Source organism: Glossina fuscipes, unplaced genomic scaffold (assembly GCF_014805625.2).
Source record: "Glossina fuscipes isolate IAEA_lab_2018 unplaced genomic scaffold, Yale_Gfus_2 27, whole genome shotgun sequence".
NCBI lineage: Eukaryota > Metazoa > Arthropoda > Insecta > Diptera > Glossinidae > Glossina > Glossina fuscipes.
In genome coordinates, this window is record NW_023998422.1 from 8,536,544 (window position 1) to 8,555,082 (window position 18,539).

The window sequence follows — 18,539 nt, forward strand, 5'->3', positions numbered from 1 at the left end:
GAACTGAAATGATTGTTTGTTCAATTTCGCCATTCATCAGTCCTAACGTCGAATGTCATGTTAATTTAAAATTTTTATTATCTCGTGTATTTTATCCACTCCTTTAGTCTATCTTTTAATAGACAAACACCTTAATTATAATAGATATTATGAGATTTGTTGACGTTGAGCCTATCCGATTGCCTCTTTTCCCCCCTATGAAAATAGGTTGCTTGTGTTGTCCTTACCGTTTCTCGAGAAACGTAGATTTGTTCTTGGCGTTTCCTTCGTAATCAAAGTAATAAACGGTGCTATTGACTCGCCTGCATTACTTGGTAAAATAAGCTTTAATGTCCCTAACCGCTTCTCTAGGCACTTTATCTTGGTTAAGCTTAGTCAGTGTAAATATAATTATGAGCTGTTTAACCCGTTCAGAGTTGTTTGCAAGAACCTAAATGATGTCTATCACTTACTCTCATTATCGGACTCTTTAAAATCCATTAAAGCAACATTGCTTAATGCGCGTAATTTACCTATGTCCTTACCTTTAGCTAGCTCTTAACCTTAAAATGTCACGATGAGTCGAAAATGAATTGTTGTTAACTATTATCGGTAGCCAAGCTTATGCATGTATGCATTGCATTCGCAATTTGGTCCCGTACCGGTTGTGGGTGTGGCTCTATTCTAGCTGTGTACATGCTTTTTCCCTTTTTTTTCCTTCCTATTTGTTTTATTGCACCTACGCTAACTTTTAATATTAATTTATTTAAGATTTACTTTAAGAGTCATTTGAACTTGACAGTCAAAATTTTTAGTTGAGATATTTGCATAAACTGCAAAAGTGGAAAAATTAATGCAAATTAATAATAGTAAGTAAGTATCAGCGAAATGTTATGTTTATTTCTTGGGCATACTTCGGCGACAACCAAACTTGTGCAGGCTTAATTGCTTTTAGAGTGAACATAATAAGGTATTAAGAGATAATATATTGGAATATAAAGAGGCTTGGACACACCACGTGTTCACTTGCTTCAGCATCAATCTTATAGTGAAAAAGTTAAAAAGATGAACACAATTGGAATTAGCGACGAAATTCTGTGATTTTTTTATACTAAAAAGTGGTGGAAGAAAAAATTTAGTTACGCGAATTTATTAATAATGAAATTTCATCACTACAGGCAACAGTTTGTCTGTCGTAGGCATAATTTGGAAGCACTACATACCTCGCGATTGTAGGATGATAAGGAAAATGTCACTAACATGGCAGAGAGAGAGAGAGTCAGGTTATTGAAAATAAAATTCGATGTTAGATATGCATATATATATATATATATATATATACATTTAAATATACATATCGATATAAACTTTTGTATTAAATATGTTAATAATCACATTACCTGGCCGCATGTTTACTCTGCGAGGTAGCACTCAGCATTGGTATATTAGGTACTATGACTACATCATCATCGGAACCAGCCGATAATTCTTCACGGAAGACATAGATTTTTCTTACATTATAGCTCAGCGTGCCATTCTCATTCTTGACTATGTTCACCTTTTCCCATGACTCTCTAAAATATTACACAAAAATCATGTTAATTAAAATGAAATTAAAAAAGAAAACAGAATTTATTCTCGCTTAACATTATACTTACGTGTAGACATAAGGACCGACTTCGTTTACAATTGGCTTAGAGCCGTTGCTTAAAAATTCATTGGCATTCGTTACGTTATAAACGTAAACCGATATTTTCGGTTCTACCGGGGGCTTTGCCCACCAGCCATATGTCTGACCACCTGGTCGTAAAGCCACTTGATAGTCAACCACCGCATTGATTAATGTGAAGAAATAACAAACAACCAAAATGCCCAGTATAAGTAATAACACGGAAACGGCTATTGTGAACCCTGATGTATGACAACGAAATCAAGGCAAGGCCAGCGAAAAAAAAAAAAAAAAACAAAAGACAAAAAAAAAATAAATAAATAAATAACGTGGAGAAAAACGTAAGAGACAAAGAAAATTTTATATAATTAAATGTATTAAAAAAAAAAAAAGAAAGAAATACCGGGAAATGTGAGTGATTATCCTATAATCAGATGAAAGTGGATACACACATACATACATACATACATACATACATACATACATTTTTAAATTACATATATATATACCCACATACATACATACGAACATATTGTCTATATATACATATATATAATTGAAGTGAATATGTACGTGTGTGTGCGTGTATGTGAGTCTTATACCTACAAATTAATAACTGTTTACGTATCTACAAAAGCATTTAAGCAAACAATTATAATAAAAAAAAAAAATAAAAAAATAAATGAGAAAAAAATATGGTTTTTATTGTAAACTTTAATTTAATTGTATAGCAAAACCAACAATAAGAACAACAACAACAACAACAGCAACATTAACCACAGCAATAATGATAATTCAATGACCATTTTGATCTTAAAACGACACGTTCATCATTCAAAGTTGCATATAATTCATTAACGAGATGTGTTAAAAACGTAAGAAATTGCCATCGGTGTTGTTGGTGTTTTTGTCGCAATGGACGTTCGCTTTTCTTTTTCTCTCTCCGCTTTCAATTCATTTATTACATTGTTTTTTTTTTTTTTTATTTTTATTTTTTTTTTATACATGTATATATGAAAGACAATAAGAACAACAACAGCAACAACGATAATAATAAGAATGCAAAGAATTTTACAGAACAATAAAACGCTTACGCAGCCTTTAGCTGTATGTTGACTCGAATATAAATCATATTTAATTAAAAAATTGTCAAGATGAAGATTTAAGATGTGAACGATGAACGATGAACGTGCCCATACTTATCCATACTTATCCGTACATATATTATTGTTTATGCAATTATATGACTAAGTAGGCGTAAATGTCTATAAAACTTTCAGAAAAAATTTTGATACGTAAACGCACATGCATGCCTTCCTGCATACGTACATAGATGAATGCATACATGCACGCATGCAAATTCGTTTTTAAGTAATTATTGTTGTTGTGAAGTAAGCTTTTCCTGTTTATGAAAATTTCTAAGAAAAATTTACAATACAAACGCGATACACAAACACATATGCATAATTTAGACAAATATCGTTCGTCTCCATCAAATTCCACCATTTTTTATTCGATCAAATGATTCATAATAATTAAAATGTGCAACAATTGCCACTAATTCACTTGAACATGTTGTTTGTCATTTAATTCATGGCAGAGCAATTAATTTGCTAAATCGATAATTTTCATATAATTAATCAAAGTCTAATTTCTAGGTGATAGTTAATCATTCACTAAATTTCTCTAAAAATAAGAAAAAAAAAAAAGAAAACGGAACTTATAACTAACATCTATTAACTGACCTAAGGCGAAAGGAAAAAGAAACAGATAAAGTTGAACAACAGCAGCAATAACGTCAGAGATGATACATAAGATTGACTTTCCTTCAGGTCTTTTATGAGGAAATGTATCCGAAAAATATGAAATACACATAGATAGATAGGTGGATACGTGGATAGGTGGATGATTTAAATCAATTTTTGGTACCAATTTTCGTCATAAAATACAAAAAGTTGGACTTTATTCTCATGTAAAGGTTTACTTTCTCTAAAAACATTATGTGCGAGTAGAGTTCAAAAAATAGTTGCATCTCATCTATTCGCTCAGTATTCATTTATTTTGCTAAGGTCGAGTTTCTTCTCAAAAAATATGAAAAATTGAAATTGTGCCGTTAAGAGAAAAGTTATGAAGACTTCGTGATTCCATGGGTCAGGGTGTTTCCATCTTCATTAAAACATTTCGAAAATAAAAATCTGTAAATAGAATACAAAAATACATGGGCAGACATAAAGTGGACAGACGGAAAGACATGCATAAATCAATTTGGAAAATGACTCGGAATTGCTTGGTATAATAAGTCAGCGAGTCTTCCTTAAGTTCTTCAAGGAGTTGGGTACATTCGCATAAATTTAATACATCCTGTGCCGCAAGTGGTGTAGAATACAAAGAATATTTTCTTAATCACTAATGAGTGTCAGTAAGGAATTAAGAGATAAAGTTGGCACACAGGAGGGGTCTTCTACATATGTACCGTTCTCAAAAAATGTAGAGAACTTGTATAGGTTATATAATGATTGCTCAGCAGTGGTCTCTGAGTATAAAAAGAGATTTTCGATGAGTAGAATGAGGCATATTCTATGGATAAGAATACGTGGAAGATGCCTCCTAAACATATGATCTTTTGGTTGGATTTTACTGCATCTGTCCTTGTTTCCTCGATCCTTACAGTGCGAAAAGTTGGGGAAAGTGCTTGCTTAAAGCCTTTGCACACAGCCTTATTGCTAACCTTAGCAATTTTTGATACAAGTACGAATTTCCCCATAAACATGGTTAAACCGATGATTCAGAAAATGGCTCTTAATCGATTTGTATGATATAATAAATAAGATGGATCTTCCCTGAATTCGTCCGGGTGTTATATAACCTACATTCGCACAAACCTAATATAGTCTGCAGCACAGATGCTATAGAGTGCAAGGAAGATTTTCCTAAGTATCAGTGAGTAGCAGCAAGCAATAAGGATATCTTTACTGTCTAAATTGGAACCTAGCGAGAGATCTTTTAATTTTTGAATACAATTTTCTCGATGTCGATCCAAGGTGGCTGTTATCGAAAGTTAATTCTAAAGCGTACGTCATTATCTTATTTATACAAAAAAATGTAATCGGAAATTATTATCTTTGATTTCCTTTCTCATTGATATTTGATTCTTTTTTATGATGTGGAAAGTTCCGCAAGTGGTCGGGGTTTGCCGCTTGTTTTCATATTTACTTCCAGAGTATCTTCTCAATTTTTCATTACATATCGATGACGTGAAATCTATAACATAAACACCGATTTTTACAAATACTTCTCAAGGCTATGAGAGTATGTTGACAGGGACTTCGCACCGACCCTGAGCTGACCCTGAGTAAACACATTCTGAAAAAGATGATTCGTATTCATTTGTCTTTTCAAGCGCGATAAGTCAATGACTTGGAGTCAACTGAGCATCTGAGCTGAGCATGAATGCAGAAAATTTAGCATCGTTAGACGGCCTTTATACATTTTCGACATATAAAACAACTTTTAGGAAATTCTTCGTACTGGCGACAAGGCTCATCTCAAGCAGCTGATCTCGTTTATCAAATTTAGTGGATTTTCTTTTTCATTCAATTTGATTCCATTTTAATTATTACTTTTGTTTTTTCTCCCAGTGTCTAATTAGTGCTCAAATGCAGCCAAAGCTTGCAATCAATATTCTGGGAATAACTCCGAAATTGACAGTACTTAAGTGACCACATTTACATCTCTGCTTGCTAATAAACGGGAGGCGCATTACTAAGTTTTCCTGGAAATCATCGTAACTGCTTCTATCAGCTGTAGATCCAAAAGAAGAACTTACATTAAAAATTAATCACGTTACTCGATGTGTAGGTCTTAGGTGTCAACAGACCTATCTCACTCAACTAAAACAAAAAAAAAAAAACAATTTTCTCGTCGTTACTTGACCCAATACTTTTATTTGAAATGCCCTAAGTCCAATTAAAATTTTATAGATAGATAAGTAGGTTTTATTTTGGCGGAGTTTGTTGTTTCAGTTTTAATAATAAAATATTGGACAACAAAGTTTAAACGAGGCTGTACGAGACGCCTGCATAAACAAGGGTACGGTCGACACTATGAAGTGACTACGTGTGACAAGCGTTAAAGAATATTCAATAACTACCAGGCACGGACGACATTTCAAAAATATCTTTATTTTGCTTAATAACAGAAATCTCGAAGAGGAAAAAGCTGGTCGCCCCAATGCGATTCACACACTCAAGCCATTGCGAAAATTCATACATGTCATGTGTGTTACGCACGAAGCCAAGAAGCTAAACATGCATCCTATCAGCTTCACTCATCTATATGGATTTGTTTATTGCATACAAATATGAAAAGACTTCACGTTGGTGGCAGGTTTGTCAATAATACAGTGCTGGAGTGCACTGTTGAAAGCTAATTATAAAAATTTGAAGTTTCCCAATATAAACTGAATATCGCGACTTTTGAACATCGCTGGGAAAAGTATAGTGAGCTAAAAGGAGACTATGTCACTTCTTCTTTTTTCACACTCAGGGGATGTCCTTTATACACCTAACTCGACGAGCATTAGAGTTGTGACATTAGAGTTGTGGCTTTACTGGCGAAGCACTCGCTATAGTTCCGACCAAGCATGATTTGCATCCAAGAATCCCAACTTTCCAATCGCGACTCTTATGCACTCGTTCGTACAAGGAAACGAAGATGTATTACGTATGGAAATGTATACATGTATCGTTCGCTGACTATTTTGAGTTTTCTTTGGCGAGTCAGACGTTTCTTTTCGTTATGGAAGGCATAATTGACTTTAAGCAGAGAAAAATTCTCAGGGACAAAAGTACATGTTTTTGGCCATTAAAACCTTGATGTTGCATTCATAAGCATCGTGTGAATCAATGTATAGACGACGAACAATCATTACGTAGTCAAAGTGATAAGTATAACTAAGAGCCCTTATAAATTGGGCCCACCGTTTGTTTTGATAGCCGCCGGGCCTTGGACGAATCTTAAATGTAATTCTAATACGTATTTCTACAACAAAAAACACTTATGTAAAACTTTATTTTACATTCTGCGATATAAAATTATTATACATTCTTGCCTTCGTTTAAAACGTAAGATTTGTTTCATTCATTTATTTATTTACATCTTGTTTTTTTTTTTTTCATTTAACTCTTATGTATTAAATACTTATCATACTTAGTGAAATAGAATTTCATGTAAATGAAATCAAAAGCAATTTCAATCTGAATACATAGTAGTGTGAATGTATTGTTGTGCGTGTGTACGTTTACAATTATGTAGTGTACAAAAAAAAAAAAAAAACAATAACGAAAATAAAAAAGCGGTACTTACACCATTTTCTTAGATAAGCACTCGATAGTTTCGTACAGAGCTTGTGTTGTTGGCCATTCATTTTAGGACTTTTCACTATTGTCATCAAACACTAACTGCAAGAAAAAATGGAACGGCGAAAAGGAAAAAAAAAATGACTTAATAAATAACAGAAGACATGCAAAGAGAGCAAGAAATGGCGGCGAAACGGAAAGGAAGCATTTGTAAAATAATTACAGAAAAAAAAAAAAAGCAAAGGTTATGTAATTTTTTTTTGGCATTAGTTTATGTTTGTTGTGCTTTTTTTTTCTTTCTTTTTTTCTTTTTCTCTTTCTCTCTCCCTCTTTGTTATTGTTTTGTAAAACATGTGAAAGTTGCTGAATGTTTATAATCGCATTAGAGTGATTCATAAAACTGTGTTTTAATAAAAAACTTTCTAATTTTTTTTATGATTCTTTTATTTAAAAAATCTCAAGAAAAGTTCACTTTACCCATAATCGGTGAGGAAGTTTAATACTTGTCCAGCTTAAAAATTATCATTAGGGATTTCGTTACATACAAATTCCTTTGATTTGCTAATCAATGCAATCGCAATGTCGGTTCAATTTTTCAGTATCAGCTTTACTTCATTTCCACTCTTTCACTTTGCTCTTTTAGCCACCAACGACGGAGTTAAGCAATGGGAGTGTGATTTCTGTAAGTTCTACGTATTTTTTTTTTTTTTTTGGCAAAATTCTGGATCAGTTCAAAAATGCTTGTCCTACCATGTTTCAATCTTTCATTATCAACTTTAATTTATTTTCAATTAATCTGTTTGCTTGTTGCCCCCTTACCCCATAGTGAAAGTGGGAAATGACGGATAATTTCAAATTCCCATAAGCGTAAATTCAGTGTCAATGTAGCTTTTTACGCAAAATCTTTTCTAAAATCAACTTAAATTCAATCTCAGTCCCATTACCCACTCGATATGCCTTATTAGTGGTAGCATGAGGTCTTGAGCAGTTCAGTTATAAGAATGAAATTCCCATGGCCTCAAACACCATTCTTGCATATCTTATTTTCACAATTGTCCCACCGTGCCGGCATCGAAGGTGTGAGGATCTACTAGTTGTAATATTCTTCAAGTCCAAAAACGTGCGCAAGAGAGAACATAAATATTTTTTCTTTAATACAAATTCGTTATTAGTGTTTAGATTTGAATTCAATTTGATTATAACCGTGCGTCTGTCCTGTGCCCTTTGTTACATACATGCTATATATATGTATATATATATATATATATATTATCTAGACTTTGGCTCGAATCCTTTAGCCAAGTTTAAGAAATAATCCCGATCTGTTTGAGAACGCGCTCACACAATAGCTAAGCAAATGAAGAGAATTGAAAAGCAAGATGCTCAATAGGGACTTGAAATTTTCAACCTCTACACAGGTAACGGTCTAAAGTTTGGTGTACGCTACTACCATCTTCAATGCTAACATTATCCTAAATGACCAATTGGTGCACGTAGAGAAAATGTTAACTCTTCAAGTCGTCAAGATTTATTTACGTCTTGCTTTGGCATATATATAAATCGCACTTATGTTGATAGAAATTTGCGGCTAACTTGTTTTCTGCAACAATATTTTTGAGACTACCTAGTATTTGTTTCAAATGATGAGGCAGCCAAGCCCTCACCTTAAGGCCAAAATGTTTTATTATTTTTTTCAAAAACTTTCTATAGTAAATTTTTTACATTTTCAATGATATGTTTAAAGAAAACAAAAAAGGAAAAAAAAACCTGAATACATACCGCAATAAAACCCATACTAAATGGATTTTAATAATCGTTTTAAGTAATTATAGTTAATTGCTTCGTATGTATAAACTATTACTTTGTGGTGTAATCTCTTATGGCCAATGACAATGATGTTAGTATATCGCTATTGCCGCTCATCGAAAACGTTATCAGATTTTTTTCACTCTTGAGTAAGTACTGTTGCAAGATCTGTTCGTCTTGCCTTCTAGATTTTTTTTAAAAATGACGACATAAACCTAGAAATTAAGTCTTGTCTAGTTTTCGTTATTTTCCACTTGCCCATTATATAAGAGTATATTTGTAATACCCGAGGAATGCGCATTGGATATATTAGAAGATATACATCGATAGAGTTAATATATTTGTATATACTTTATAGGAGTTAAGTTCAAATGTTCAGCGTAAGCTTTATTCATAGGAATTTACTGTTGCTCAATACATTTCCTTCCCTTTCGAATGCATCAAAACAAATAAAAGAAATGACAAGTAGCAAAATTAAATTTGGACGATAATACGAGCAGAGACAACTCAGACTCTGTATAGCATTTATCAATGAATCTAAAAAATGTAGTTAGTTCATAATAAACAAGAAATCAAAAACAAAAAGGAGGAAAATTAGTTTCGTTCGGGAGCAAATCTTTTATACCCATCACCGATTACCCACAAAAGAGAGAAAAGAAGTAAAAGAATAAAATTCGAATGCTCTTTAATGCGCAGTAGGCGAAATTGATTTCTTCAATACATAACAACTTATACTTTTACTCGTATTGACAAGTGTATTAATGATTTTAAAAATGTGAAAACCAAGTCAAGAGACAATTGGAAAATGTTGTGTCATGCTTCTATATATAAGGCCAAATATAGGAAATTCCAAAGTCAACGCCATTTCGAATCAATATAAAGGAAAAATCTTTATTTCAAGTCTTTTTTTTTACAAGTTTTGGTCGTACAAAAAAATTTTGAAATTAGTCTCCCCTTGAATATGGTGAACGGCGTCTGAAGTCTACAATTCTTTCTAATCATTTTCTCTCTTTAGTGTTGGAATTTGTGCTTATAGGCCTTTTTGCAACTCTGTTCCTAAGTGTTGATATTTTGTTTCTATTTAAAATATCGCATGATATAAAAAATAATAATTCTTGTATGCTATTTAAGTATTCATTTACATAATGCTCCAACTTATTACTCATAACATATTCAAAACATGTTTACGTACAATTATGGATATAACAAACAAATAAATGTGGCATCAGATAAAATTACAGCTTCTTAATGTTGAAAGGCAGTTTCTTTAACTTTCAGATGTCTTTAAAATTTCTTATTTTCGGGTAAATTAATTTTATCAATTATAGAAACGCACACTAACAAAGCCACGAAATAATAAAAGCAGATCCATTCATTTTAAATGTAATTTTTCAATGGAAATTGTGCGAACTTCGTTACCGGGAAGAGACTTGGCAAGGGAACTTCATGGTACAGCCCACTCATTTTTCAACCTTATTAAGCTTGTTTCATTTATTAGAGTCCTTATACTTTTATAATCCTACTGTAAGCCATTTAAAAGGGATACCAGCAATATTTCAATTAATAAATTATATAACTTTATAATTTTCCTAGTCGTACACAAATTGAATCTTTTTTCTAATTGCTTTTATAACTAAAATACGTTAGTCCAGTTAATCCAACGCTTTCCCTTATTCAGTGATTGTATTCGGTTTTACGGTTGGATATATTTCAGCAAATAAGGAGAAAGGGGGAGAATCCTGAAAGTCTTTTGAAACCGCTACTGTCCCTTCTTTTAGCAAAAATCTAAACCTAAACAATGTTAGATATCCTAGAATCGTGATTTTTCGCTAACTAAGTCCCCAAGTAATGTAGGGAAAAAACACTTGATCTCTCTTTATATCGGTAAGAAATAGCTGAGTTCTTTTTATATAGTTGCCATAGATATTAAATACTCAAGTTGTGAATGTTAACCGTGCCTGAAGAACCTTAAGAACCATCTTGCCTTCGACTCTTAATTCCGGGATCTTTCCTTTTATGTACATTTTCGTATATCTACTGTCAGCAGAGTGTAGTTTAACTGATATAATAGTAAGCAAACGTGTACTATTCCTAAAAAGTATGTTAATAGTTCATGTTAAGTTACTTTTCGTACAATAAAAACAATTTCGGACTTTGAAGTGGCAAGTAACTGAATCGTTTCTCTATTTTTATTTGAGCTGATGCCTACCTAAGTGGTGAGTTTCAATAATTTTTTGCCTTCTTAGCAAAGTTGTAAACCTAAATATGTGCATTGTTTTAGGGGTAACCTTCTCCTCGAGTATAAATTCCATGATTAATGTGAAGTAAAACATCTGAACGATCTCTTTGTACTAGTAATTGAACAGCTGCGCTATTTTCACATTAAATGTTCTTTATTTAAGTAATGAATGCAAGCCTTTAACAAACATCGTTTCCTAAATTGCAAAACATTGAAGCTCCTAGCCTAATATCCGTTGCCTCTTTTGCCATTTTATTGCTGCGGCTTAGTAGTAGAAGTTGCTTACGTTTCATTACAGAAATTCATCGAACAAGAACAAATTCCACAATTCCCCTAGAAAATATACGACCATCGATAGTTTTCTATGTGCACTTGAACTTGAACATTTATCTTCAGAGATCAACTTGAACAGTTATCACAAATGCTGACGTCTTATCAAGTATTTTATTAATATATTTATTCATCATTTTAACTGGATGTTTTTTGAATTGAAGAGGAAGCTTCTAGTGTGAACTTAACAAAGGTGGTTTTGTTTTCCTCTTTTTACGTTACATTGTAAAAGTGAATAAATTTAAATAAAAAAAAATAAAAAATTGTTTCATGAACTTTGTGAACGAAATGTTACATAATATATAACACTAAGTGCTATTTAGTGAAAAATTGAAAGGAAAAATTATTTTAAATTAAAAACAATTAAAATTAATAAGGTAATGAACAAAATATGTCCAATTAATATTTCATAGATCAATAATTAAACTGTTTCACCTTAAATTACATTTTCATGATGAAACCGGTTTAAGTTAAAATAATAATTAATAAATAATTGGCTGTCTCTGCAGTTACGATCTATATAAAGATATTGGAAATTATTTTTAATAACCTATCGTGAGGGCATTAAATTACGTGCACGTATTAGGGAGCGAAAGGCAAAACTTGGAGCTTATGATATCCAAGACCACGATATTTATGGTATACTACGTTATGCAAGATTCTACGATCGTATCTCTACCCCGATAAATGATTCCTTTCTAAATACACATTACGGTGTGAAGGCGAAATCTTTGTATAGAAAATGTACGTTTACTGTAAGAAAATGATAATGTGAACAAGCGGTAATAAGAAGGACTAGCGCCTGGTGAGTAGATCGCATGGACTAGCACTTCCCAGTTAAGTGTTTTCAATGCGTCGCGAATTGTACTGCGATACGGACGGATGGACGGATGACATGTAAAAATGTGGTCCCTCTACTGTTCTTTTGATATTCTTGCTTTTTTTTATCAGACAACCGTTGAACGGTTGTGGACTGTTTACCTAGACTTCAGCATCCAATAACAGATCACATCTTTGCGATCCAATCAGCCATCTTGCCATAGCAATTCGGCGTTGCTGGGGACGGTGCGTCTTGATCTACCCATGAAAATTTGGCGTCAGAGGATTCTCAAGATAAATCCTGAGGGCACAATGCAAATATGACTTCTTAGAAATGCTTTTCTTGCACAAAAAAACTCGACATATTCATTCCCGTTCCAAGGTATGCTGTCGTATGAAACATGTATGGTTTTTGAGATGGAAAAATTTTGTCAAATGTCAGCAAGAACATATCGTCCATGCCGCTCTATGGGCAAACTCTACTTTCATATTTACGTACTTGGTATTCCAATCAGTTCCGTATACAATTGAAACGTTCCTTTCTTAAAATTCTTTTTAGTAGAGAAACCACTGGAAGTTGAATAATTTAGAAATTTTAAATTTCCAAACTAATTGGTAGCACTACTCCTTGCCCAACTAGGGATTTACAATGATATTAAAAAATAACGGGACGCATTAGAAAACTAGCAGTAAAGCAAGATATAAAATTAAATTTGACATTTGCATTCGCCGGATCTCCTCTAAGCAGATTTGAAGTCAACAAAGTCCAGAATTCATGGAGCGCAAGGTCCAGAATTCATCACGGCGCTAATAGCTAACGCAGGCCGAAGAAAACCTTCGCAATGGCAAACAGATGAAGATGATTTGCTCAAGTGATGCTTAACTCCAGTCCGGACATCTTCTCATTCGTAACTGTCAGTATTAGCAAACTCCTCCTTTTCCTTTTTGGTTCACTTATTTTCTTAGCTATTATAAGATACATGTCATTATCGCTCATCACAAAGTATATATTATCGTATAAGTATTAGATTGACGATAACGTAACCTATGACTTAAAATGTATAATTCTGAACCTACAGTTCCAAAAGGAAGCTAAAGATATAGATAACAGCGAGACACCATCACTTAGCAGCTATCAATAACGTTATTGATTAACTAACGTACGTTTCGCGTGCTCACACTTTTATCCGAAATGGAGAATAAGTGATAATTTTCATTGCAGTTAGCAGTAAAGTCATCTTAGCACACTTATGTTTCACTTCTTTTTCGCTTTTAACTTAAGTTTCCTTTAGCTAGTGTATTATCATCTACATCTCTCTATCTCTCTCTATTCTAAGCAGATTTTATTTATCGAAAGTTCGAAAGTAACTTTTAGCTTGAAAAGGTTTTTAGTATTAATACTCTTCGCAGTAAAAGGTTTACATAACATTTACAAGTAAACTGATCGGCTTTACAATGTAATCCATAATGAATATTAATATTCGTTTAGTCCGTTAGCCTCAATAGTGTAAAGAAAACGGAAATTCTTCGTTATTGGGAGGGAAAAGAAAAATTCAATGAACCTAATTATATATTTTAACACAAGTTGCTTCGCTTTCTTTGTTTTGTTTGTTTGTTTTTTTCATTTAATACTTTACTCAATATTTAGTTACTTATTTAATTATTTATCTTTTTTCGTCTTTAATTACTTTATTTATTTAGTCTAATTTGTAATAGAAAATTTTCCAGAATTGTTAAATCATCAGCACAGACACTTTCAACACACACACACACACGAAATAATCTATATTTATCATTTAAAACGGGAATAATTTATTACGGCGAGTACCAAAAAAAAAAAAAAAAAAAAAAAAAAAAAAAAAAAAAACACTTCAACCAATGAGCAATAAATTTCGTGCATAAAAATACATAAGGAAATGGAAAAAACAAGTAGGAAACAGTTTCTTGCGTTTTGCCTTATGATGAATCTGGATGGAATACCTATCGGCTAAAGTAAACATCGGCGCAACAAGTCAAACGCACCGAGCAATGTATGGCGACGTTAAAGCGAATCTCAAATGCCCAGCACCTCATGCAAAGCATATTGGGGAGTAGAAGTAAAGTGAATGCGCACCTTGGAGAAATCTTGGATATCTCACTAGCAAGTACGTGAGCATCGCAGAAACTTTTACGAATCGTTAAAATTTTAATGAGAAGATCGATGCCTTCCCCTCTCTCACAAGTTTCTGTTTAATGCGCTTTCTGATGATACAACCAAGAATCCGAACACATCATCGTCGATCAAATGATCGGCTACGGACTCTCATGACATTTCGAAAGGGTTTTCTTTAACGTTTAGTAATAGAGAGATAAAAGCCAGCCATCATTACATAGTCTCTAAGAAGTATTTTTTTATATTTCTCTATTATATATATTGACACATTCCCGGATAGTAAAAATTGCGATGAGCTGCGAAAAATAACAGTCAAGTTATTTTAAAATTAGTTATGATATGATATCGAAATCTGATTGAATACATTTTCTAAGGGTAGTTAGAAGATCATATTTTAATCGATGTATGCAACGAATGCTACACCATTCGCGACAGTACAGATCAAGATTATCAATTGAGATGATTGGCGAGAAAGGGACAATAAGAGAATCTGCTCTCTGTACTAAAGTATAGAGAAATTTATTAGTTGCCTTTAAAATTTGAATGTGACAAATGTGACAAAAAGCTCTTACTAATATTGGAACTAAATTTCAAATGAACCATGTAACAGACATTAGAACATCGAACCGTTTCATTCAACGCATTGGATCGTCTTGATGTTGTGTCTTGTTGATTTGTGGAATTGCAGAAGATCAAGGTAATAAAACATTTTCAGTCAGAGTTGTTTATTAAAATATTTTGAATTTTCAGAGTTCAACCTCCTAAACACTACGAGTACGATTTCATTGGGATTAAATTAATTCATTTTAAAATTTACGAACTGCAAATAATCACGATATTGGTTCGGCCCGACAGAGCTAATCAGAATTCAAATCGTAACGAAACTTCGGTATTGTGCTTTTATCACTTTTAGGTTATGTGTTAGTATCTTTTTCGAGTGATTATAAAGTGTATTATTATAAGATTTTATTCTTGAGTAACTTCTAAGTAATCTGATGCCGTCTTGCCTTAATTTATTTGCCTAAACTCGACTGTTATGACGACATAGTAAATTAGGAAGACACTTGGAGGCAATATTTTCGCTTAAGAAACTGATCGTGACCGAAAAGAGTAGGGAACATAGCTCTAAACATAACAAATAGCACATGCAACATGAAAACAGGACATAGGATGTAGAACTTTCTACATAGAATGTAAATCGTATAACATAAAAATTTATATAGCATATAGGGCACAAGCATATGCCAAAAAAACCTAGTGCGTAGAATGCACAAAAAGAAGAGGGAATATAAAAAATCGATCATAGAACAAGGGTTCTAGGGCGTGGAACAAAAGGAAAGCGTGCAAAATACCGCTTGCAGATGCTTAAGCAGACTATAGCGTTTAGCTTATAGCACTTGGAGAGCATAGAATGTAGAAGAGAAAACACGCATAGAACGCAGAGAATGGAAGAATATAAAACATAGAAGAACATAGCATACTATGAGATGCACTTACAAAGTAGCATCTATTAAGAGTACAACAGCAAGCCTAGCGCATACATAGAACACAGAAAATATCGAACGTGCAACATACCGGCCAGAAAATACTACATTGAACATAAAGCACAAAACATGGAACGTAGAACATCGCGTGTGGATTGTAAATGTGGTAGAATAAAGATTATAGCATATAGAAATCGTAGCACGTAGAGTGAAAAATATATGGAACATACTCGGTACAAAGGCGGCATAGAATATAAAATATAGAACATGGAGCAGCGAACTCGCAATATGGAACATAGAACATAGAACATAGAACAAGTAATACAAGACATGGAGTACAGAACGGGTCAACGTACGAACATAAAGTGTGCGACATAGAATGAAGAACATAGCAAAATAATATAAAATTCGTAAAGTAATATCTGGGCAGAAGAAAGGAGAACTTATAACATGCAATATAAATCACATCACTTGGAACATAAAAAGCATAGCATATACAACACATCTAAGACTTGGTGACACATAGAACATAAAGTACTACTGAGAATAGAAAAAAGTGCATATAGAGTGCCGCGTAGAACATAGAGTAGAACAACATATAATACAAACTATGTAGAAACCACTCCTTGTAGAAAACAAGAGTTCAATGTAGACCATAGAACTTGGGACGTAGAACATAGAATGTAGAGCAACATCAAATACGGAATGACAAGCCCGTGAACGTGAAGTACAGGACACAAGGTTTCAAACATAGAATAACACAAGGTCTGCAGGCAACAACACAATATTGCTCAGGAAGCAAAAGCCAAATCATAAAACTGGAAGTATAGGACATGCCATAACGTAGAACGTAGAGCATAGTAAACGGATGTATCGAAAATATTTCCAAATACAGATGTTACATGGAGAATAAAAAAGTTATCGTATCCCCGCGAGTGTTAGTTATTACAAAAATCTACATCACGTAAATTATTGCACATGAAATCAAGTTATGTTTCTTAAGACCGGTCACTAACATTAACGATTACTCAATACACTTAAGAGTTGTATGTATATACATTAAATGTATATGTGTTGTATAGTAACTAAAAAAAATAAATAAATATAAATCTGTAGATATGCATGCCTTAACACGCATGCATGTGATACCAATCACAGTACAGTACAGTAGTGGGCACAACGGATGTTGGCAAAATTGAATTTCTATCGAACGGAGTTATTCCCATTGGCTTAAGTTACTTAAGCTTTTTGTAGCTGAAAAACCAGAAATAACTTAAAAATAATAATAAAAAAAAAAAAAAAAACAAACAACAATCGAGACAAGCAACTTAAACAGTGAATTCTTTTAAGTTTAAACCCATGTACTAAAAAAAAAGAAAAATTCCGCTTTAGCGAGAAATGTCAGTATCAGTTACATCAGTATCTGTAGTAGAACTATTAAACAATTTTACAATTTTTCTTTATTGCATAGGTGTAAATGGCTTGACAGCTTTCCTAGTAGTGCTGTGGTTTGTAAGACTTTTTGCACCAGCGATCTCCAATACTTACGCTCGACTGTGTGTCTACGAAAATATTTTCTGTAAAACAAATTTTTTGTTTAAATATTTTTTTTTTTTTTAATATTTTAATTATTTTCATCTTAAACGTCCCATTCAATTTCCATGATAGTGGAAACACTCGTTGCATTCGAAGAAAACTCCGTAGTAAAACCGTAGCTTAGTATCCACAAGTCTGTAGTAAATATTAAGTTCTCGCCTTGTTTTAGTAACAAATGAATGTTCGGACAGTTGGCAAGACATGGTTCTTTGGTCCTCAATTTCACCACTAAGTCACCCAGTAATTGTTGCATAATAATTAAACCCTTATTGCGTAAAATTCGCATTTCTTTGCTTTGGTAATTATGAGACATCAACAACGATGTGGTGTAAGCAGGAGATAAATGTTTGGGATAATAATAAGGACGTAGTATAAAGGCTCTGGCTAATTTCACTGCCACAAGTTCACAGTTTCTGATTTGCAAGAACCACTTCTTATCGAATTTTAACAATTTGGCGGCTTTAATCAATGCCGTTTCCACATTAAAGAAACTTCTTTATAAGGAGGTTTGTCGACACATCGCAAGGCTGATTTTTCAAAAATTTCAATTTTATAAGACATGAAAACTTTTCGAGCCATTCGAAGGAAGAGGAACATCTTAAAAGTTTAAAAATCACTATTCTATATATCTATGCGTATAGATCGATGAGGCAGCTTCCTCTACTCAAACAAGTTTTAATTTTACATACATGGGTCAGCATAAAAAAGGTTGACGAAAAAACTTCATGACTTTACTATAAAAACTTTCTTCATAGAATTAATGAATAATTATATGAAATGCTACATAATTGATTTTTAGTTCTTAACCAGCTTTATGAAAGAAGTTTTTCTGCACTTTCAAGATATAATTATTTAAGGTAATTAAAAGTGAATAATATAATTATAAGATAAATTAATTATTTAGATTTTATATACATATTTCCTATACTTTATCGAAAAGATGTACGGACAGCTAGTCAATGACACATTGATGTTATTTTTTGAACATGCATCCAGTTTGGCTTCGTTTAGAACCCGCTCTCTCTCTCTCTCTCTCTCGCTCTTTCTATTAACACTCGTTTGCTGACAGTGTAAACTTCATTTTATTCTTTCGCATAAAACTCTGAGT

General features: G+C 32.9%; 1 protein-coding gene across 3 annotated transcripts in view; it reads right to left on the bottom strand.

The window, feature by feature from the left end:
* Positions 1-18,539, bottom strand: part of LOC119636090 (scavenger receptor class B member 1) — a 44,724-nt gene that overhangs the window by 4,257 nt on the left and 21,928 nt on the right. For all 3 annotated transcript variants that reach the window (XM_038031221.1, XM_038031220.1, XM_038031219.1), the window contains 3 exons: positions 7,013-7,107; positions 1,638-1,890; positions 1,380-1,553 (listed from right to left, as the gene is read on the bottom strand). In XM_038031221.1, coding sequence (XP_037887149.1) covers positions 1,380-1,553; positions 1,638-1,890; positions 7,013-7,097 — 512 coding nt within the window. In that variant the 5' untranslated portion in view covers positions 7,098-7,107. The remainder of the gene's footprint in view (positions 1-1,379; positions 1,554-1,637; positions 1,891-7,012; positions 7,108-18,539) is intronic.